Source organism: Micromys minutus (assembly GCF_963924665.1).
Source record: "Micromys minutus genome assembly, chromosome: 6".
In the NCBI taxonomy this organism is placed as follows: domain Eukaryota; kingdom Metazoa; phylum Chordata; class Mammalia; order Rodentia; family Muridae; genus Micromys; species Micromys minutus.
The window spans coordinates 4884151-4907116 of record NC_137975.1 but is presented as its reverse complement, the minus strand read 5'-3'; the positions used below and the strand labels follow the sequence as shown (position 1 = coordinate 4907116).

Below are 22966 nucleotides of genomic sequence, written 5' to 3'. Positions count from 1 at the left end.
TGGTCATGGTCATCTCATTCTTAAGGGTAGGGAAGTTTTCTTCTATGATTTTGTTGAAGATATTTACTGTGCCTCTTACTTGATACTCTTCTCCCTCTTCTATTTCTATTATCCTTAGGTTTGGTCTTCTCGTTGTGTCCTAGATCTCCTGGACATTTTGGGTTAGGAGCTTTTTGTTTTTTGCATTTTCTCTGGCTGTTTTTTCTATGTTTACAATGTAGTCTATTGGAAATGCTTGCTTCAGTGACTTCTGATTTCTTTTTTAGGTGTTCTACCTCTAGGATTATCTCTTGTAGTGTTTTCTTTATTGTGTCACTTTAAATTTTCACTTTAAATTCCCTCTTCCATTCCTTCATCTCTTTGGTTCTGTTTTCCTGTCGTTCTTTGAGTTCTTTGAGTGTTTTTCTTGTTTCCTCTTTAAAAGCTTCTGATTCTTTTTTATTTTCCTCCCATTCTTGTTTAAGTATCTCTATCAGCATCTTGAGGTATGATTTCAGGTCTGCATCTTCTTTTTCTGGAGTGTTTGGCATTCCAATGTTTGCTGTTATGGGAGAGCTGGGTTCTGATGTTGCCAGGTTTTCTTGGTTTCCTTGGGATATACTCTTTCGCTTTCTTCTTGCCATTTTGTTTTCAGTGATATGTTCTTGCCTTTTCCTTGTGTCTGGTCTGTGTCCCTGGATCTCCACTGCTCCAGGTGGCAGCTGGGCCACTCCCAGTTCTGAGCCCAAATGTCGCAGGGTGGAAACAGAGGTTCCAATGCTGTGTCCCTGGTCCCTGGATCAGGCAGAGTGGAACCATGCTTTCCGTGCACACTTTGCAGAGATCTCTCTGCTCCCTGGCTGCCCAGATCTTCTACTCACCAGTCTTTTCAATAAAAATTATTATTAAGTACTTTCCTTTCAGTGTGGAGATGCTGGCTACTCAGAATTCATAACCTAACCTTCAAGCATGAAATTTTATCAGCTGCCTTAGCCTTTGACATAAGTGTTTTTATAGGTGATTTTGATGATTGATGTGGGGAGTAGAAATAAAGTAGAATCAGAAAACAGCTATTTTCAGTGTTTATTCTGGACCCTTTTCAACATAGCAAGGAATGCAAGACAGAAAAAAATGAAACCAGGTGTCATTTTTAATTTATGGAAGAAACAAGGGGGAGATGAATTCCTGTACTTGGCAGTCAGAAGTGGAAGAGATCCAAGGGGAGTTTCATCCAGGAACATGTAGCTCTCAAGTAATTTACATTTTGAAGATCAAGAGGTTTTCAGGCTTCATTAACAAGTCTGAAGATGGAGTACCTCAGAGGCTACCTAGAAAAATACCCAAAAAGAGCTATGATCCCTGAGAGAGATATAATGGCTGAATCTGATAATAAAAGCCCCCAAAACTATGTTGTTATTTTAAGATTTAAATATGTGTGTGTTTACGTGGGGTTATGTGCATTTAAGTACCAGTATCTTCACAGGCTAGAAAGGGAGTCAGATTACCTGGTGCTGCAATTATTTGCAATGGTGAAAGGCTAGACATAGATGCTAGGCATGAAATTTAGGTCCCCTAAACAAGAAGCTGGTGTTTAAACCACTAAGATACTCCATCCCAGGAATGAGGCATTTGTGAAGGCCACTATTAATACAGCGATATCTGGTGTTTGCTCAAGCTCCTGGGGCAGATATCTTGCCTCCTCCATGTACTCATTAGCTCAGTGCCTCGGGAGGATGTTTGATTTCCTAAACTCCATTCTCCCAGTATAAGGTATAAACCATAACAGTTTCCACCCTGTAGGTTTGCAGGGAGAATTAAACTACACGATGAATATAGGTCTCCTGGCAAGCTTCATATGATTCATTTAGAATCATCTATGATTAATACTGCTTATCCTGTTTCCCTGTTTATCCTTAACAATTAAAAGTCCCCCACAATGTAGAATTGCCTTCATTTTCCCTATCATAAAATTAAGCATCATATACTTTCTGTGTCTGCACACACAATTAAGCAGTCTATTTTGGTTTGCCCATTGCTTTAAGCCAATATAGTCAATAGTCTTCTGGATAGGAACATTGCTACTTTTAATCCACATAAACAGAGAGAAAAAGGGCAGAGCCAGAGACTTGGCATAGAGTAAGGCTTGAAAATACTTTAACATAGCAAATGCTCATTATAAAGTCTTTGAATAAAAAAGAAATTTAGTGGAGAGGCTAGAAATATGGCCTCATTTGTAAAGCTCTTGCTATCTGAGAATGAAGACATGAGTTCTATCCTAAAACCCATGCATAAGCCTAGGGAATCAGCTGAAATAGGTGGGTCCATGCGGTTGCTAGCCACTCTGTTGAGACAGTCAGTGAGCAACAGTAGGTTTAATCAGAGGCTCTGTCTCAATATAAGAGCAATTGATAAAGACACTGAACATCAACCTCTGGCCTACACACACACACACACACACACACACACACATGTTAATACACACTAATACAACAAATACACAACAAATAACATGCTTAAATATAACAATAAAATGTTGAAAGCTTAGGCACTTTTCCTTGCCACATAAGGCTTTTGCACATACTCCATAACTGAGATGTCTAGCTCTGCCTTTAAGCTCGAAGCACATCTCCAGTGAGGGTGGATTTAGATACCACACAGTAGCAGTACAGCTCTGTTTCCCTTTGAATGATGATAACCTTATCCACAGACTGAGAGTTCCTGTCATTTCAGGAAACTTTGGCTTCCACACATCAATTTGGCTTCCTTCCAAAACCCAGACTCTAAGCCATAGCAATGCATAAAACGGCCTGTTTCTTTTTAATAACTTAGTTATTAATTTTGCAGATGGTCTGTTTTATTGCTGATAGACTGTAGCCTTAGAAACATGATGTTCTTTGTACTCCTGTCTTGAAGAATACCCAGGCCTTTTGTATTAGAAACATAAAAATAATAGTCAAGAATGGCTATTCACAAAATACATGAACTGGGACTTTATGAATCTCAAAAAAAGAAAGGCCAAAATGTGGAAGCCTCAGTCTTTCTTAGAAAAAAATAATGAGTGTATAGCACCCACTTAGAGTGGGGTACACCTAGACCTTAAATCATTAATAACTCAAGAGCTAAGAAGATAGCCTTGTGGCAATTTTTAGTATTTAAAAATCATTGTTTAATCTGTACACACCAAGAAAAGTTTGACTGTTTCCATGTTATGTTTTGTTTTACATGTACTTTATGCTCGTTGTAACTAGTAAGATTTCAATACATACTATCAAACCTTAAAAAAAAATCAAGTACTGACAAAAATATATACATATAGTTTTATGCCAAAATGCTTTTTAAAATCTGTACATGTATCTTTAAAAAAATAAAGTTGTAAGAAAAAAATGAAAAACATTCATGTGGACTGCCTTAAACCCAAGTAAGGATACAGAATGCCTTCTAGTAAACAAAATCAACAATCAGAGATAGACTCAAAGTGTCCACTTATTCAGAAACTCTTTGCTTTTTAGTAATTGTTAGGTTTCAAAGCCGGGACAAATGGCTGAGATGCCTAGTTAGCTCTGGAACTTCAGCTCACCAAGGTTGCTTGCCTTGGGGTCTTGAGACCATCTAGCTGAAACTAACAGACTCCTAAGTGAAATGTGTGCTGGATCAACTCAGATGGGTTTTGTGCTATTTTATTATGGCACCAAAAAGATGAAAGAGAGACACTTTCAAGGGCAGAATGGAACAAATAGCAAACACCCACGGGTCACCAACAGGGCCGCATCAGAAAGGAATGAAAAGCAAGCCAATGAGATTTGTATCAGTAAAACTACCAGGGTTGGTTTGTTCCTACTGCAGAGTGAACTGGAGTCTCCCAGACAATCAAAGGAAAAAGATCACATCTCTCGTCCCTAAGCAAAAGGGAAAGAGTAGGTGAAATGAAGGATAGATAGACCCATTAACGTCGTGGTTATGCTGACAACATATTGGCCTGTCTTATGGAAGCCCATGGCCTGGTAGAGACCCAGCACTATACTGCCCACTGTTGGTCTCAAGGACTTCACTGTAGCCCTGGTCCTGTGAAACTGGAGGAGAGTTCTGACTAGTGCTTTCGCTATCCCCGGTCCTTTATGCTGTGAGGACATGAACAGGCAGAAGAGCTGCAGCTGCTTTTTCCCTGACAGAGGAACCTCGACTGGAAGAGCACCCACTATGTCTGCCCACTGTCTGGTTTCCAGACTCAGCCACCCAGAAGGAGCCATGTGCATTCAGGTAAGACTTGGTGATATCAGCCAGGTCTGCTTGCAAGTGTAGCCACATAATTTCTCCAAGCAATCCAGATAAGGAGCCACAGGCAAAGGAGAAAGAGTCGGTTTCCTACTGTGGCCAAGAGCCAGATGCCAGGACTACGGTCTTGGGCACCCCAGATAAGAGCAGGAGAGTCTGAAGCAGTGTCAGCATGTGGCAAAAGGTAGCAGGGACATGCTCCTTTATGCCCCTGAAGAACAATTTTAAGACCCTTTTGTGGTTCCTCTCCTGGTACTGTCAAATGTGATAAAAAGCCGTGAAAAGATTTCTGGCTCTCAAATATCACTGATCACAAGGGATATCCAGACCTTCTTGCACAGCTTCCCTGAGCCCCAGTTTCTAGGTTGCTTTGAAGATTTAATACAGGAAGCTGTGTGCAGAGTCCTCCTTGTGACCTTCCTTCTCTGATTATAAGTTCTCTGACCTTCAGGAATTGAAGTGCCACATTGTAGAAAGATATGCTGTTCTGAGATTTTCTGTTTCCTCTTCAGGATCCACATATTGAAAACTACAGGTGCAAGTTTCAACAAATCTTCTTTTCAGCAACTTGAAAAATTCAGTCTGGTACCACAGATCCAAGTATCCAAGATGGCCCCTGCTTCTGATGACATTCAGAATAACCTACCAAGGCTTGCTGAACTTCTAGGGCACAGATCATGTCTAGCACTTCATTAGCTCATTTCTGGGCATGAATTGGGTCCCTTCTGGAAGTAACAGCCTTGTTTGCATGGAGAAGACCTTCCCGGGCTGTCTGAGATTGAGCACTGTTCTCTGGAATTAACATAGCAAGTGCTACTCCTGCCAGGTGTACACTTTTCTAGTGAGAGGGCGTGTCAAGGTTCTGTGTGTCCAGTAAAGTGGAGGGAGCAGGGGAGAAGGGTGCTCAGCTCAGTACCAGGAGTCATGTTTTCTTTTTATCTTTTTCTTCCAGTAATCAAAAGGCCCTGGACTCTAAAGTGTAGTTATGAAGACTATAACTTGGCTGAGCCCATTCTCACCCTGTGAATTGTTTATCATGCTTTCCTAGTCAGTTCTGCTAAGTGCATATGTTCACTTTTAACACCCCATGAATTAACCAATTCATTGCTTCAGACACAAAGAACATCATACAGGAAACTCTCAAGAATCTCTGACAGTAACAGAATCACAGCTGAAGAGGTAGTTTAATAGCAGGACATTTTTCTAGAATTTCTAAGACCCTGAGTTTTATTTTTAGCACACACACACACACACACACACACACACACACACACGCACACGATCTCTAGGCCACAAATGCTATCAGATTACATTCTTAGTTCTTTAGTTGATAGAAGCTAGAGATCTCTTGCTCTTTTAATCACACAGACATTTTGTCTAGCAACAAAGCTGGTCAAGAAATAGTTTCAGGAGGCAGATGGTAGTCAGAGGTAAACTATACCTTTGTTTTGTGATGGTCTTTTCCAGATTATGTCTCAATACACAGAGATTCCCATAATCCCATCCTGTGCACAGTATATAATTCCCCTTGAAGAGTGAGGATAATGTAGGCTAGCTTGCCTAAATACTGTGTTTTTCTAAGTACTCTAGTAGGAACTGTGGCCCAAGGAGACACCTTATGTCTGTGAAGCAGAGCCCTGGGTATAAAAGCTTACTTCACTCCATGTGGGAAGTCTAATAATATGCACATGTTATTTACATGGAACTCTGTGTCTGGACAGCTTATATTTAAATGAAAGCTTCACCCAGGTACCCTTACTTCTAAATTTACTGAATCAAACGATCTATTTGTCTTTCTTTTCTTTCTTTCTTCCTTTGATTTTTTTTCTTTTCTAAAAGCCCATATTCCAAGATAAAACTATTATGTCTCTATTTCAAAATTTCAAAATTCTGTCCACTAATTAAATAACAGGTAGAGGCAGAGAGAGACAGCTGTCGAGTTAGATTAGCACGGAGCCAACTATAGAAATTAACCAAGAAAGTCATCTTAGTTTGACCTCCATAGAAAGATTAACCAAAGCTGGCATTATGGGAGAAAGAGAGTAGGGACTGAAGAGGTCAGCATCAAGATTGACATCTGAGAGATGCCTATGGACCAACTTTCAACCCTTCCTGTCCCAGTTTTCCAAACTCAGAATGCTCAAGAAAAGCTCACTATATGCAGGTGTGTGAGAGGAAGCTGCTAAGTAAATGACCTATGACCAGGCAGGCTTGTCTTTCCTCAGCTCATTAGCTCAGTTGGAAATGTCAGTCTTATTAAACTGCCATTGTCTTATTATTAACCATTTGTTCCTTGTGATATTCTATGTCTTTGAACACAAGACCTTGGAATGTTCAGTCCCCATAAATTAAGACCTGAGCAACAACAGCACCATTATTCAGAAACCATGGTTACATCTGTGCAGACATTTCCCATGATGTATTAGTAGAGAAACTCTAGACCTTCTGTTTCCTTCCTCCAATGTGGAGACTGGGGAAGGCATGTTCCTTACTCCCCACAGAGATGCTCCTGCAATAGCTTCATAAACTTAAGTGCCTTACAATGCAGTAGGTTGACTAAGAATGCAATGGTGATTGTTCCCAATAGGCATAGAAAGAGATGACATTAGGATCTATTTCTACTAAAAAGGACCCCTGGGTGTACACCCAGGCACAACTTTTGCTCATCTCTGCCCACTTACAAGTATGTTTATCTTGCATGGCATGGAGGTGACTTTAAAACTGGGAAGTGACTAGAAACTTTGTGTCTTGTGTACCCGTGATTGTTGATGTCTTTTTATGAACTTCTAAGTTTCTTTTTGATATTTGCATATGTACCTGTTCTTCAAAATTAGTTCTAATCCATATATCCACTGGTTTTCTCTTAGCCCCCCTCCCTCTATACATGATTTATGGTTTTCTAGATCCTCCCACTCTAATTTTTTAAATTTATTTACTTTTATGGGTATGTTCATGAGGAAAAGACAATTTTGTGAAGCTGCTTTATCCATTCAATTTATGAGTTCCAGGGATCAAACTCATCACTTCTTGCTAGTCAGACCCCCTTTCTACTTTCATGTTACATATAGTCCATTATTCCATTATCTTTCCTTCTGTCTGATGATCCCCTTTCTAACTCTCTCTCTACCTGCTTCTCTCTGTGTGTCTCTCTCTGTCTCTTTGTCTCTGTCTCTTTGTCTCTGTGTCACTGTCTTTCTCTCTGTCTCTCTCTTTGTTTCTCTCTATCTCTCTCCCCCTCTATATCTTTTGCTATTTCTATGTGTATATATGTATTTAACTATGGGTTCTACTCATAAGAGGATGATGTTTCTCTGAGTCCAGCTTACTCTACCTAAGGTAAGGACTCTGGATCCCATTCTGCAGTCTTCTAGGACATGGCTCTATGCATGAATCCCTCTGATAAAAAGAATGTGAGTGGAGCTGTTGTTTCTTTCCTTTCCTTTCTGCTTAAATGCATTTGTAAAAGGCACAGGAGGCTTACCAATCAGAGAAACCCAACATTCACAACTATCCTTTAACAAGCCTTGTCCATGAGAAGTTTAAGATTCTGCAAGAACAACCCCTACAGTTCATTAATTCATCAGCACATCCTGAGTACTTACAACATGCCAAGAAGTGTCCAATAATATGGCAGAGTAAGGGTGAGATTTTACGGTGGAGTATGCTAAAAGCTGTCATACAATTTCTTACATTGGGAGTTCTTTTGGTGGTAGAAAATTACAGTACTAGTTTTTGTTTGTCTGCTTGCTTGCCTGCTTGTTTCTTTATTTTTTTCATAAGAATAACTTTTATTGGAACTGGAGAAATGGTCCAGAAGTTAAGAGCAAGTACTGCTAAGAGTTCAGTTCCCAGGAGTCAAGTCAGGCCACACACAACCACTTGTAACCCTAGCTCCAGGGGAATAGAATTCTCTTTCGAACAAATCTGACACTTACATACATAAATACATACACTAATTAAAATGTAATTATTTAAGTGATTATTTTTATGTTTTAATTTTATGTATCTCTGTGTGTCTATCCATATGCATGCACTTGCCAGTCTGCAGAGTAAAACAGAAGGTATTAGATTTTTCTGGAGCTGAAGTTATAAGGAGTTTGTGCAACCCAATGTGGATGCTTCAGAACAAAAACTCAAGATTTCTGAAAGAGAGTAAGGCACAGGATCAGACACATTCCTGCCCCATGTCTTCACTGCTAAGCAGAGGACATAAAGCCAGACAGATGGTAGAATTTTCTGTTTCCTACCCTCAAACCAGAAGTCATGGATGTTACAATATATGAACAGTGTGATGGTGACATATGTTAAGGATTGTATCTTCTCCTTTGTAATGTGCTTCATTAATTGAATTATTTTACATTTATCCAAAAGACTTTTTTATATGCATTACCTAAAATTATTTTTGCCCCCAACTTTGGTTTTACAGTCACTGTTGACATACCTTAGATTTAATCTATATCACTTTTATGTCTGCATGTTAATTTGTTGGTGCAATTATTGTTAAAACGGCTTTTGTGAGTAGTACCTGAGCCATCAAGTGTAAGTAGCTTGTAAAGAAAACCTCTTTATAAAACCAAAAGAATATGTTCAAACAGAAAAACATAAGAAATCCAAGTTCCAAGAGATCATAACTCAGTTATCACCAAATCCAGTGTCACTGAAATAGCTGAAATACCACACAGCAAATTCAAATGACTTATTGTCTAAAAATAAATATTAAAATAAAAACCAATGGTCTTGAAGAAAAAAATTATACAAGTAGATAAAGGACACAGATAAATTTAGAATTCACGATGTTGGACAGGACAGTCAGTAGAATTCAGGATGAATGAGAATAGATCAACAACACAGGCACTTGCACAATATAGACTAATGTACAATAAGCTACCTTGGAGATTAGAATAAGCACAAGAGTTTCTTTTGCTAGCAGCAGCTCATTAGTGGCTTTCTTTAAATCATTTGGTTTGGGGTACTGGGGATGGAATGTAGGATGCTTAGGCAAGTTTTCTAATATTGAGCCATATTACCAGCCCAGGAATGGTTTCCTTTCATTCTCACAATGGTGGCATCATATAGATGAGAAGACTGTGTTTGTAAATGTCCTTCATGTTGGCATAAAACCACGCAGCTTATAACTGAAACTACAGGTTTTTGATACACAAAATTTTTGGCAGAAAGAAAAAATAAATTCCTTTATCTGCAACATTTATTTTTGAATTTAGAATGTCCTTTAAACTCACAGAGGTATGCTTTTATTGCTATAGTTAGTAACATGAGAGTATGGGGCCACTCTAAATACCGCTTAATGATGAAAATGCCAGCAATTATACCAGTGATGCAGTGAAAGCAGATGTCAAGGACTAGTGAGAAAAAGGCACACAGATGTGCTTACACACACAAGATTAGTCAGTATCTCGGGAGAGGCAGAGATGCAGGCTGTTCAGGTGTGTTGGGAACCCCTGTCTGCCCTCAGGCACTGCTATAGGCTCAGGAAGTGAAACAGGTCACATGAGCAGTCAAGAAATTATTTGAAAGTCAGAATTGAAGGACTTCCTGTCTTCATACCAATACCATGCAGTTTTTACCACAGTTGATCTGTAATACAGCTTGAGGTCAGGGATAGTATTTCCCCCAGAAGATTTTTTTTTTTTTTTTTTTTTTTTTTTTTTTTTTTTGAGAATGGTTTTTGCTATCCTGTTTTTTTTTTTTTTTTTTTTTTTTTTTAAATGGGAATTACATTGAATTTGTAGATTGCCTTAGGCAAGATGGCCATTTTTACTATGTTGAACTTTCCAATCCATGAGCATGGAGGATCTTTCCATTTTCTGTGGTCTTCTTCAATTTCCTTCTTCAGAGACTTGAAGTGCTTGTAGTACAGACCCTTCATTTGCTTGGTGTCGGTCTACCAAGGTATTTTATATTCTTTGTGACTATAGTGAAGGGTGTCGATTCTCTAATTTCTTTCTCAGCCTGTTTGTCCTTTGAGTAGAGAAAGGCTACTGATTTGTTTGAGTTAATTTTATATCAAGCCACTTTGCTGAAGGTTTTTGTTAGCTGTAAAAGTTTCCTGGTAAAATTTTTGGGGTCATTTAAGTAAACTATCATATCATCTGCAAATAGTGACATTTTTCTTTCTTCCTTTCCAATTTGTATCCCCTTGTTCTATTTTTGTTGTTTGATTTCTCTGCTAGTATTTCCAGTATTGTACTTTTAGGTAGGGAGAAAGTGGATAGCCTTGTCTAGTCCCTGATTTAGTGGGATTGATTCAAGTTTCTCACCATTTAGTTTGGTGTTGGCTACTGGTTTGCTGTATATTGCTTTTATTATGTTTAAGTATGTTCCTTGAATACCTGACTTTCCCAAGACTTAGAACATGAAAGGGTTTTGATTTTTGTCAAATGTTTTCTCAGCCTCTGAAAAGATAATCATGTAGTTTTTTTACTTTGAGTTTGTTTATATAGAAGATGACATTGATGGAATTTTGTATATTGAACCATCCTTGCATTGCTGGGATGAAGACTACTTGATCATGTTGAATGATTGTTTTGATGTGGTCTTGGATTCAGTTTGCAAGAAATGTATTGAATATTTTTGTACCAATGTTTATGAGGGAAATTGTTCTAAAGTTCTCTTTCTTTGTAGGGTCTTTGTGTGATTTAGGAATGACTATAATTTTGGCTTCAAAGAATGAGTTGGGTAGTGTTCCATCTGTTTCTACTTTGGGGAATCATTTGGAGACTATTGGTATTAGGTCTTCTATGAAGGACTGATAGAATTCTGCACTAAACGCATCAGGTACTTAGCTTTTTAGGCTGAGAGGTTTTTGATGACTGCTTATATTCCTTTAAATGTTATGGAACTGTTTAGATGGTCTATCTGATCCTAATTTAACATTGGTACCTGGTATCTATCTAGAAAATTATACATTTTCTCTAGATTTTCTAGTTTTGTTGAGTATAGTCTTTTGTAGTAGGACCTAATGAATTCCTGAAATTTCTGAGTTTCTCTTGTTATATCTCCCCTTTCATTTCAGATTTTGTCAATTTAGATATTCTCTGTGCCCTCTGGTTACTCTGGCTAAGAGTTTATCAATCTTGTTGATTTCCTCAAAGAATCAGCTCTTGGTTTTGTTGATTGTTTGTATAGTTCTTTTTGTTCCTATTTGGTTGATTTCGGCTCTGAGTTTGCTTATTTCCTGCCTTCTACTCCTCTTGGGTATATCTGCTTCTTTTTGTTCTACAGCTTCCAGTTGTGCTGTCAAGTTGTTAGTGTATACTCTCTCCAGTTTATTTTTGGAGGCACTGAGCACTATAAGTTTGCCTCTTACCACCGCTTTCATCATATCTCATAAGTTTGAGTTATTTTATGCCTTCATTTTTGTTAAATTCTAAAACTTGCTTGATTTCTTTCCTTTTTTCTTTATTGACCAAGCTATTACTGAGTAGAGCATTGTTTAACTTCCATGTGTATATGGACATTTTATTGTTTTCCTTATTATTGAAGACCAGCCTTACTCCAGGGTGATCTGATAGAATGCATTGGATTATGTCAATATTCTTGTATCTGTTGAAGTCTGTTTTGTGACCAATTATATGGTCGGTTTTGGAGAAGAAGCCATGAGGTGCTAAGAAGAATGTATATTCTTTTGTTTTGGATGAAATATTCGATAGATGTCTGTTAAATCCCTTTGGTTCACAACTTCTGTTAGTTTCACTCTGTCCTGTTCAGTTTCTGATTCCATGATCTGTCCATTAATGAAAGTGGGTGCTGAAGTCTCCCATTATTATTGTGTGTGGTGGAGGCTTGAACATGACCATGAACTAATCCCTACTATGTTCTTGCATTGTTTATAGAAAGAGAAAAGAAAGAACCAGGAGCCATGAGAGTTCAGAGAGAGAGAAATATAAGCCTAATAAGTGGCAACCTTGTCATCATCCAACAAAGCAGTTACTTCCAACCTTGAGAAATGACAAGCTGTTTCAATGATTGGCTATCAAGAGAAAATTTCCTAGTGCCTTGTTCCCACCCTTTCTTCCTTCCTCTCCTCCCTTCTTCCCCCTCCCTCATTCCTTACTTACTTGTTTCTAATTTCCTTCTTTCACTTTTTCCAAAATTTATTTTGATTTTAAGATATTCTGTGCATGTACATATGCTCCTGTGCATGTGTGCATACATGTATGTCTGTGTTTATAATTCTCTTAGACTAAGTATTATAGGCAGCTTGTGAGTCCCCTGATATGGGTACCGGGAACCAAATTTGGGTTCTCTGCAAAGAGAGAATATGCTAAAAATTTTTGAGCCATCTCTATACCTCCCCCCCCCATCCTGCTCTGTCTTTGTGATAATGGGGTGCTTAGTCTCATTAAAAATTTAGAACTGTAAGTTTGAGTACAATTTTATTATAGTTTAAAACCAAAGCCAAGGCATGAAAAATTTATATCTCTGGGAATTCATCAGAGGAACAATGAAAAACATTCACCTCTCTTTCTTACCTTCTTTTAATAACTCAATATAATCAGTTTTCTCTGTGGCCCTCAAACACCTCTGGAACATATATGTCTTCTTAAACACTTACCACTAAATCTCACAATCTGCTATTAAACACCTCAGCTGCTTTAGCATTTGCCTCTGCCTTGGGGTATCCCCAAGCAAAAATGCAAAGTAAATTCTTTTTCATGCTGGAACTCTAGACTGAGGCTGGGCAGTGTTAAAAGGGTAGGAATTTTTTTGGTCCATCATTGTCACTTCGATATAACCTTTATAGAAATGACTCTCTGTAGAAATAACCTCTCAAATTTAGTATAAAGGAAAAGTTCGCATTTTATCATTTGATGAGTAAGTCCAACTGTATTTTTTTTTCTGCTGCATAGATTTCTTGATAATTTCTCACTCTTTCGCCTCTGTAGCAAGGACAACCTTGATCAGCAAAGCAAACTGTTTCAAGGATGCTGTGTTTAGGATCCCTTCCTCGTAGGATGATAAAAAGATGAGCAGAATCAATGACCACTGTTGATCCCTCATAAACACTGGTGCCATTGTTAGTATTACATTTTCATTAAATGTTGCTGAAGAAGAGAGAGAGAGAGAGAGAGAGAGAGAGAGAGAGAGCCTAGACATGGAAATAGCTGCTGCATAAAGAATGGAGCCCCTGGGCATGCTTTCTCTGCACTTTTAATGTTAATGGAGTAGAACTGCTCCATCCTCTTAATTAGAATCATAACTCTTAACCTCTAGGCAAACTGTGTATTCAAGCATACCTGAGGATGAGAAATGAAATTAGCATTTCCCAGAGCACGATAGAACTCATGTAACAAAGACCAGAGGCTACTGATGTATGAGTAGAGGTGCTTCATGTGCTTAGCTCCACTAAAATCCCACAAGGGCACAGGTGTGACCCAGTTTGAGAACATGAAACCACTGAAGCCAAAGACCTCATTTGCCACCTGTGAAAGCCACAGTCTCTTTAAGACACCACAGCCATGACTATCTAGTTGAGGAACTAAAAACTTGACATTTGGAGGACTGAAGAGAAGATTAAGAAATTCTCTGAGGCAGCAAAGAACACGCATCACCATTGTATGACTTATACTTGATGGGCAAGGAAAAAATAACCTTCTCCAGGAAAGAACACACATTATCTAATACCAAATGGATAGTACTGAAAAGATACATATGTACTGTTGCAATTCTGTAAACCCCGCCCCTTAGTTACCTCGAAATAGCTAGGTATGCTCCTTGCCCCCCTCTCTCTTTCTCTTTCTCTCTCTCTCTCTCTGTCTCTGTCTCTCTCTCTCTCCTCTCTTATTCTCTTGCACTCTTGCAGCCTTGCTCTCTCCCCCCCTTTACTCCTCCTCTCAATCCCCCCTCCCCATTTCTCCACGTGCTCATGGCTGGCCTCTACTCCTCTGTTCCTCTCTTCTTCCTTTCTCTCTGCCTCTACTACCCTTTTAACTTTCCCATGACTTGAATAAACTCTATTTCATACCTTCATGTGGCTAGTCCCTCAGAAGAAAGGAATTCCCAACATTCCCCCCACCCAGAAGTATCTCACTTGCCCCCAGGCCTTGCTGCACCTCCATGGGCCATATCCCCTCAACTCTCTTCATCCTTTTCCTAACATTGGTGCCGAAAACCAGGACGCCATCTTTTAACAACATTGGTGCCCCATGACTTTTAACAACATGTATAGCATTATATAGACTGAACAGGTTAAATTTTACAACAGATCTAATGAAACAGAGGAAGCTACACTATGAGCCAGCTTTTCAGAAAGATATAAATACAGTCAGATTCCTGAGTCAGGGTCAGTCTGAGATAGAGCAAATTTAGGGCCTTGTAGTTACATAGCAGACAGATCTCTGAATTCTTTTGCAATGTAAAAAAGAAAAAGTTCTTACTGTCTCTTTGAATCAAGGGGTTGGGGTCATTGAATACTAATTCACAGGATAATCAAAGAGAACCTTGAATTGATATTTAAATAAAAACTGGACATTTGGTCTCCATGAGATAAGCCAGCAAAAAGTGACAGCAGTTTTTTTTTTTTTTTTTTTTTTTTTGGAATATTTTTATTTCTAGAAAGAGCTGAGCTGTTTGAAGCTTTCTAGAGAACAAAACCAGATCCTCAAGGTTTTTTTTCCTAATAGGATATATGATTTATTCATGGATAGTGAACAGGCCTTTTTTAGAGATTATCATAGCTCTTTTAGAATTTTTTATAACAAGATTTCTGACAAAAAGGTCCAAAATCCAAAAAATGACTTAGAGAGATGACACAGCTATTTTTAAATGTTTACAAGGAGCTATCTGGAGAAGCTGTCTTAGGAGTGAACCCCTCTGGCTTTCTGATTTTGATTGGAAAACCCAAGAATTACTTTAGAAATTTTTGTACAAGGTTTTTGGCTTGGCCCGAAGATACAAGAAATTTTTTATAGTAATTTTTCACACTCTTCTCAGAAAACCCATAAGCTATCCAGAAAGCATTCAGAATTTTTACTAGGAGAAAGAACTGTCTCAAGAAGAAAGCTAGCTCTCTCAACAAGAGAGTTTAGGAAGAAGAAGGAGGAGGAGGAGGAGGAGGAGGAGGAGGAGGAGGAGGAGGAGGAGGAAAAAAAGAAGAAAAAGAAGAAGAGGAAGAAGAAGAAGAAGAAGAAGAAGAAGAAGAAGAAGAAGAAGAAGAAGAAGAAGAAGAAGAGGAAGAAGAAGCTATCTAGAGCAGAATACAGAGAGAAAAGTCTGGCAAACAATATCAGCAGAGCATAAGGCACCAGCTTAGACCAACAATTTGACTGTGAATAGTTTGTTTTTGCTGCTCCCAGACACTATTTCTCCCAACCCCCTCTCTATGCTATGACTGGTAGTTGGCTATTAGCCATTAGCTCCATAGATAACGTCCTTTCCAAACAAGCACCAGAGCTCTGAGTTTGATGGCTATTACCACAGAAAACTAAAATAAAGCATGGTGGTGCACACTTGTACTCCTAGCACTCCAGAGGTAGAAACAAGACAATCAGAAGTTTAAAATGTACATTACATAAGAACCTCCATTTTGATAACTTATTAATTTATTAAAAATAAAATTTTACTTTTAGATTCATATCCATTGAATATCCATTCATATTTATTGAAGTTGCTCTTCTTCTAGCAAAATAAATTCTGTGAATACAGAGTATCCTGTGCTTATTTTGTTTGGCTTCTTACCTGATGCTATTTCCTTAGATATTATTTGTTCTATACGTAACTCATCCCTCTGTGTGTATGTATATACTGGGATCCTTTATCTCATCTTTTATCTCCCCCAGTTTGTAACTTTCCATATCTAGCTCAAATGTTCTGTCTTTCAAATGCTATTTCTCGCTAAAACCTCTTCTTCTCTAAAACAGTTAAGGATGGGCACTGTAATGGTGTCTTCCTAAAGAAACAGAGAAAGTATAAAATCCACGGACAACAGTGACTGAATATCAAAGTCAAGAGTCATGACTTTCTTTGAGTTATAATTTCTTCAAAGCAGAGTGGCCAAATGCACTGTAGCACATTTCTTATTAAATATAGCTTTCTTTTATTGTCTTAGTTAAAGTTTCTATTGCTGTAATAAAACACCATGACTAAACAAGATTTGGGAAGGAAAGCCTGTAATTTGCAGAGGACTTAAGCAGAACTTAAACAGAGAACTTAAGCAGAGGAAGCAGAGGTCATGGAAGAACATTGAGTTTTGGCTTGCTCCTCTAGGCTTTCTCAGGTGTGTACGTATATGTGTGTGTGTGTGTGTGTGTGTGTGTGTGTGTGTGTGTGTGTGTGTGTGTGTGTTCGCGTGCGCCTGTGTGTATTTTTTTAAATATACACCTCAGGACTACCTACCCAGTTGTAGTACCACACATAATTATCTGAGCACTCCTTATCAGTCATTAAGAAAATTATCACTTGAAGACATCCTTTAAATTGAGGTTCCCACTTATCCAACAACTCCAGCTTGTGACAGGAAAACATACCCAGTGAATTGGTTTGAGAGTTTGAAGGTTACGTGAATAAGGGTAGGACCTTCCTTAATTTGTGTGTTAAGCAGGCGAGATCTCCTGCAGTAGTATGTTACCTCCTGTTCACAGTGCTCTGAGCCATCAATCAGAGCCTCCAGCTGCTCCATACTGCCACCATAGTTTAAGGTCACTGTATAGGACTTCTTAGAGTTGGAACCTTGTACCCGAGTCAGCTTTGTATTGTTGTGATGAAGTGTCATCCAGATTTTGTCCTCTGTGCAAATAACAATGCAAAGCAAGAGAAATTAGAAGCAAAGCCTTAGTGAATCACTCAAAGTCTCCACCTGAGTACTTTATACAATGGTATAAAACCATCCTATTCCTTTTTAAAAACACTTTATTTTAAAAAACAAAGATAAAAGAAAAAACTTAAACATTTTTGCATAAATGTATACAAATACATTTTTGTCAGTGCTTGGCTTTTTTTTTTTTTTAAGGTTTGATACTCTGCATTAAGGTCTTACTAGTTACAATGAGCAAAAAGTACATGTAAAACAGGATGTAACCCGGAATTAGTCAACGTTTTCTTGGTGTGTAAGGATTGAGCATAATGGTTTTTGTTTTGTTTTCTTTTCTTTTCTTTTTTTCTTGAACTTCACACAGTCTGTGACTTGTTTCTGGGGCAGTCTGAGCCTCTGGGGTTAGCAACCCACTATCAGTGACTGCATATTATGTCAGTTCTTTTGTAACTGGGTTATCTCACTCAGGATGATATTCTCTAGATGCAACCATTTTCTTAAGAATTTGGTCAAGTCATTGTTTCTGATGGCTGAGTAGTACTCCATTGTGTAAATGTACCACAATTTTTGTATCCATTCATCTACTGAAGGACATCTGGGTTCCTTCCAGCTTCTGGCTACTATAAATAGAGCTGCTATGAACATTGTGGTGCATATATCTTTGTTGTGTACTAAGGTATCTCTGGGGTATATGCCCAGAAGTGGAATAGCTGGATCTTCAGGTAGTACTATGTCCAATTTTCTGAGGAATTGCCAGACTGATTTCCAGAGTGGTTGTATCAGTTTACAACCCCACCAAGAGTGTAGAAGTGTTCCTCTTTCTCCACAACCTTGCCAGCATCTGCTGTCATCTGAGTTTTGGATCTTGTCCAATCCTTATAGAAGGGCCAGAGACTTTTCTTATAGGGTTCTATTTCAGGTTAGCAAGAAGCAAATAGTCATAGGGGTTATGCTTATGAATTTGCATTTTACATGCTTTATACTATGTATTTAATGTACATTATTAATTTAAAATTGACAAATAGAGTCTTCCTCCTTATTCCTAGTGATTGAAGACAATCTAAAATATGCCACAGTATAAATGTGCTCTGCTTTCCCAAATCAAATGGCATTTTAGTATATTCTATACTGTCACTTTAAACTTTAAGCCATCCTACTATTACTTTTGATACATTCTAAAACATAAATGCTATACATAAACAGTTGTCATACTGTATGGCATAGGAAATCTTAACAAGGTTAAAATACTGATGCAAGTTCAGTACAAACCCATTACCAGAGGTAATTCCTTTAAAAAAGAAATTAAGTATTAGGTTAAAAGCAACAGCTACAGAGTAAATACTAATAACATAATAAACATCTGAGAAACAACACATCATTTTCAAGGAATGAACTACACTATATAAGCATAAGAATCCAAATATTAAATCTGAGGTAACAATAAAAAGTAAAATGCTAGCAGTTGCTTGTGATTCCAGTGCTTGAGAGGCACAATAAAATCTGTATTAAAACCATTAGCACAGTGGAATGCAGAATTTGTCATAACCTAAATTTATGTTTTCAGGCATAAATATTATCTAATTATCTGAGATGCTCATGGCTTCTTGGTATGTAATCACCTCATTCTCACTTCACTGATGAATCACTAAAGCTCAGAATGGTAAGACTCAGCCGGATACACACTCCATAGAACTACGAATGAATGGTGTTCCACTTGGTCATTCAGGACGTTCAACTGACTTTCATAACTTGTTTCGTACCTATTTTTTTCCTTATCCATCTCATTCTGTTGTTGGGCTTTAATAGAGAAGCTGTCTTTTCTAAGCCTTATAGAGATCATTTGGTATTTCTTTTATCTTTCAGGAAATAGTATCATGACCACCAAGATCTCTCTACTTTTTGTCTTGAACTAAACATATTCTGATTATTTTTCAAAATAGAATTTCCCCCATGAAGGTAGTCTTGTTGGTTTTTGTCCATTCAGTACACATTTCCAAAAACTGCTTTTTATCTCATACCTCCAGTCACCAAGGTTAAGAAGTCTTAGAAAATATGGCACTTACCAGTAACACTGCAGTACACATGGAGTGGTCTCAGTGGGCCACTGCCATCAGAGTCAACATAGAAGAGCCCATCTTTGTTCCATCTGTGTTTGTATACTTTGCAGGACTGCTCATAGATGGCTGCAAAGACATAGAAAAAAACTCTACTTAATTAGGAATATCACTGTGCAGGAGTCAGTAGCTCATACATAAGCCCATTTTTCAAACTTCTTCCTATACAAGCTCAAAGATTTTACAGCTCAGTGTTCTGGTACTTAGACTTGTACCATATTTTAGTTTCATTTCTGTTGTTGTATAAAATATCCTGACAAGAAAGTAACACAAGTACTAAATGGCTTATTTTAGCTCACACTGTCCATCAGGACAGAGACGTCATGGTTGTTGGAACGTGAGGCAGCAAGTAACCTCATATCCAATAGTCAAGGATTCTAAAAGAAAACACATTTTCCTCCTCGCCGGTTTGTTTATATTCTGCTTGATTTTTCCACTCAAATAGTCATCAACTTTTCTGGTTGTCTTTTATGTCAATTGGTCACAAGGTAGTGTATTTTTTTAAAACAGGAACCTTAATGGAGAAAATGGTATGGGAGACTGGAGTATAAAGAGTCCTATATGGCACTTTCTCTATTAATCATTGATGTGGAAAAGTACAGCTCATTGTCTGAATATTGTCCTATGTGGCATTAAAAAGCATGCTGATTGTCTTAATCAGGGTTTCTATTCCTGCACAAACATTATAACCAAAAAACCAGCTGGGGAGCAAAGGGTTTATTCAGCTTACACTTCCATATCGCTGTTCATCACAAAAGAGTCAGAACTGGAGCTCAAGCAGGTCAGGAAGCAGGAATTAATGCAGAGGCCATAGAGGGATATTGCTTACTGGATTGTTCAGCTTGCTTTATTATAGAACACAGGTCTACCAGGCCAGGGATGGTAGTCAGTACACAAAACTAGTCAGTACACCAATTAAGCAAGCCACTAGAGCAAACCATTAATTAGTATTTCCCATTGCTTCTTTTCAATTCCTACTTCTAGCTTCATGGCTTGAGTTTCTGCTCTGACCTCGCTTCATGAAAAACTATAACTTTAAGCTGAGATAAACCCTCTTTTATGGTGTTTATTAGAGCAATGGAAGTCTAACTAAATCAAGGAAACCCTGCATATAGAATGATCTCAGGACAGTGAGCTGAGTCTTTCCACCCTAGTTAACTTAAGATAATTCCTACAAACATGTCTGCAAGTCAACCCAGTATTGACAGTCCCTCAGTATGACTCTCTACTTAGGTGATTCTAGGTTGTTTGAAGTTAACAGTTAAAGCTAACCATCATATTTGTTAATTTATTATAATTCATTCTTCATCTCTCTCATTCTTAGCCCATATCAGGACTACATCTACCCTAAACTCTGTTCCTGGTCTTTTTTGATTTGCATTCTGCCTATGTTTTCACAGTATACTAAGATAGAATCATCAGCACATTGTTCTATCTTCACTATGCTAAAGGACCTTTAAGATCCACAGGTGTGTGGCATGTGACATTGTATAATGGCATCTATCCAACGGCATCTGGGTTTGACTAGTGAATTTAAAATGTACACATGCTGTTACCTTTTAACAATAAAATATGAGAACATCAATTTGGGGGAGTTTGTGTGTGTGTGTGTGTGTGTGTGTGTGTGTGAAGAGAGAGAGAGAGAGAGAGAGAGAGAGAGAGAGAGAGAGAGAGAGAGAGAGAGAGAGAGAGAGAGAGATGGAATAAAGTCCCTGTCCTGAAACACACAGAAAAAAAAACAGCTTTAGGAGGAAAATGTTTGTTTCATCTTGAACTTGTAGTCCACCATCCAAGGCAAGCAAGGAAGAACCTCAAGGCAGGAACATGAAGTCAAGACCAATGCAGAGGCCCTCTCTGAAGCACTACTGCTTACAGGGTCCCTCCTCATGGTTTGTTCTGGCTGCTTTATTTTACCATTTAGTAGTACCTGCCATTAGATAACACCACCCAGAATCGGTGCCTTCAATAATTGTTCAAGAAATGTCCCTAACGAATTTCCTACATGTCAACATCACATAGACATTGTATCAAATGAGGTTTCATCTTCCAAAATGTTTCTTGATTGTGACAAAATGACAAATTGTGGCCACAAGTGTATGTCCATGTGTGCATATGGAGGTCAGAGGACAACCTGGGATGTCTGTTATCAATTTCCTCCTTGCTTTATCCTGAATTTTTTGATATTTTCTCACTGCACACGCTATTGGCTACCTGACTTATGAAAGTACAGAGTATCCTGGTTTTATGTGGACCTTGGAAAGGTACATTCAAGGCTTTATGGCAAATGTGCTTTTACCCATTGAAATATCTCTGAGTCTCAGGTTCTGCTATTTCGCATAAGAACTCAGATCTGCTGGTCTGCTACTTTGTCCCTCTCTCTTTCATCTACACACTTTAAACCCTTCACAATTATCTTGCTCTTATCTCCTGTGCTTGGGATTGCTTTATTGATTGATTGATTGATTGATTGATTGATTGATTGATTTACTATTTTCACAATCTTGTTCCTTTTTTATTGCTTTTGTCTTTGTTTTGATGAGTGTGTGTTTACTTGCCTGCTTAACACTTTATTTATTTATTTTCTATTATGAGTTTAAATTATCATTGGGTCTTTAGTTGTGTCTAATTAGGCAAAGCATGCCTAATATTTCAAGCATTCCTTTTTCTGCATGAGTTCAATTTAGCATGTCCCAAAGGATATGTACCATGAGACTTGGAATGTGCAACATGCTTTTATAGTGTCTTGTGAGAACAGGACAGAACATAGGGTATAGTATCATGAACATCACATTTGTTGAAATTTCTTATACTGGTGGCAAATAACAGAAGTTAATAATTAGCCAAGAATTTTAGTGTAAGAGACACCAAAGACAAGTACACAATTTCCTCCTTGCCTAAAATCCAGAGGTATCTTTGTGCATATGGGTACCCTCATTTATTCATTTATTTATATGTTAATTAATTTATTTATCTTGCCAGAGACCAGAGTCACGAACTCCTCTTTAGAGGGATTATTAGTGTAGCAATGAAAAGCCTTTAATGAAAAACAAGAAGGACTCTGTAAGTTTGAGGCCATCCTGTTTTTCATAGAGAACTGTGGGCCAGCCAATGTTACATAATATGACTTTATTTTTAAAAGAAAGAAGAAAGAAACAATAATGGAACACCTAGGTAAGAAGAAACTTAATTTAACATTGTTGTTGGGCCATGTTAGTCACTGGGCCTTGAGAGTGAGTTCATCTTAAGACATATGGAAAAGATACAATAATTATACCTTTTGCTGGGATATTTTACAGAATTTGTTTCCAATACAGTCCCTATGAGATGAGCCATCATAAGGTTCCGCTGGAATCTTTATTCCATTCTGAATCCTTATCTAGTGTTGCTTAGATGATTGTAAACAATGAGGAAGAAGGTAACATTGAACCCAGTCATGCAGTGAGTACCAAAATAAAATTGCAAGTGAGTCACAGACTTGGATATTAAAAAGTGGAATATATGAATGAAATGGAAAAATAAGACACTCTGTTTCTTCATGTACTAAAAGTAGCAAAGATAATAGAAATTATTCAAATTTAGAATAGTAAAATAACATAGCCAAAATACTTACAATAAAATAAATAAAGAAAGAAAAAAATAGAGGTTAATGATAAAAATATGACAAGTTGTCCAATGAAAAATAATATCACAAAATATTAAGTTTTAAATTGCATAGAGGATTAGAGGCGAAAAGTAACCTATAATACAATCAACACAATAGAGAAACTGAGTGCCTAAAAGGAAAACAAAAGACAGTTATTGGTAGGCTGAAAAGACAGCTGAAATTAGAGTG

General features: G+C 37.8%; 1 protein-coding gene and 1 pseudogene across 2 annotated transcripts in view; both read right to left on the bottom strand.

Moving 5' to 3' along the window:
- LOC308421688 (contactin-associated protein like 5-2-like) overlaps nt 1-22966 on the bottom strand; it is a gene marked incomplete at both ends in the record, with an annotated part of 257115 nt that overhangs the window by 175967 nt on the left and 58182 nt on the right. Inside the window, 2 exon segments of the mRNA XM_080918130.1 lie at nt 16786-16995; nt 19084-19203. Of these exon segments, the coding sequence (XP_080774256.1) occupies nt 16786-16995; nt 19084-19203 (330 nt within the window).
- Nucleotides 3876-13287, bottom strand: LOC308421655 (N-acetyltransferase family 8 member 2-like; annotated as a pseudogene). Its single transcript has 2 exons — nt 13142-13287; nt 3876-4540 (listed from the first exon to the last, which is right to left on the bottom strand). The product of its transcript is annotated as an N-acetyltransferase family 8 member 2-like (transcript).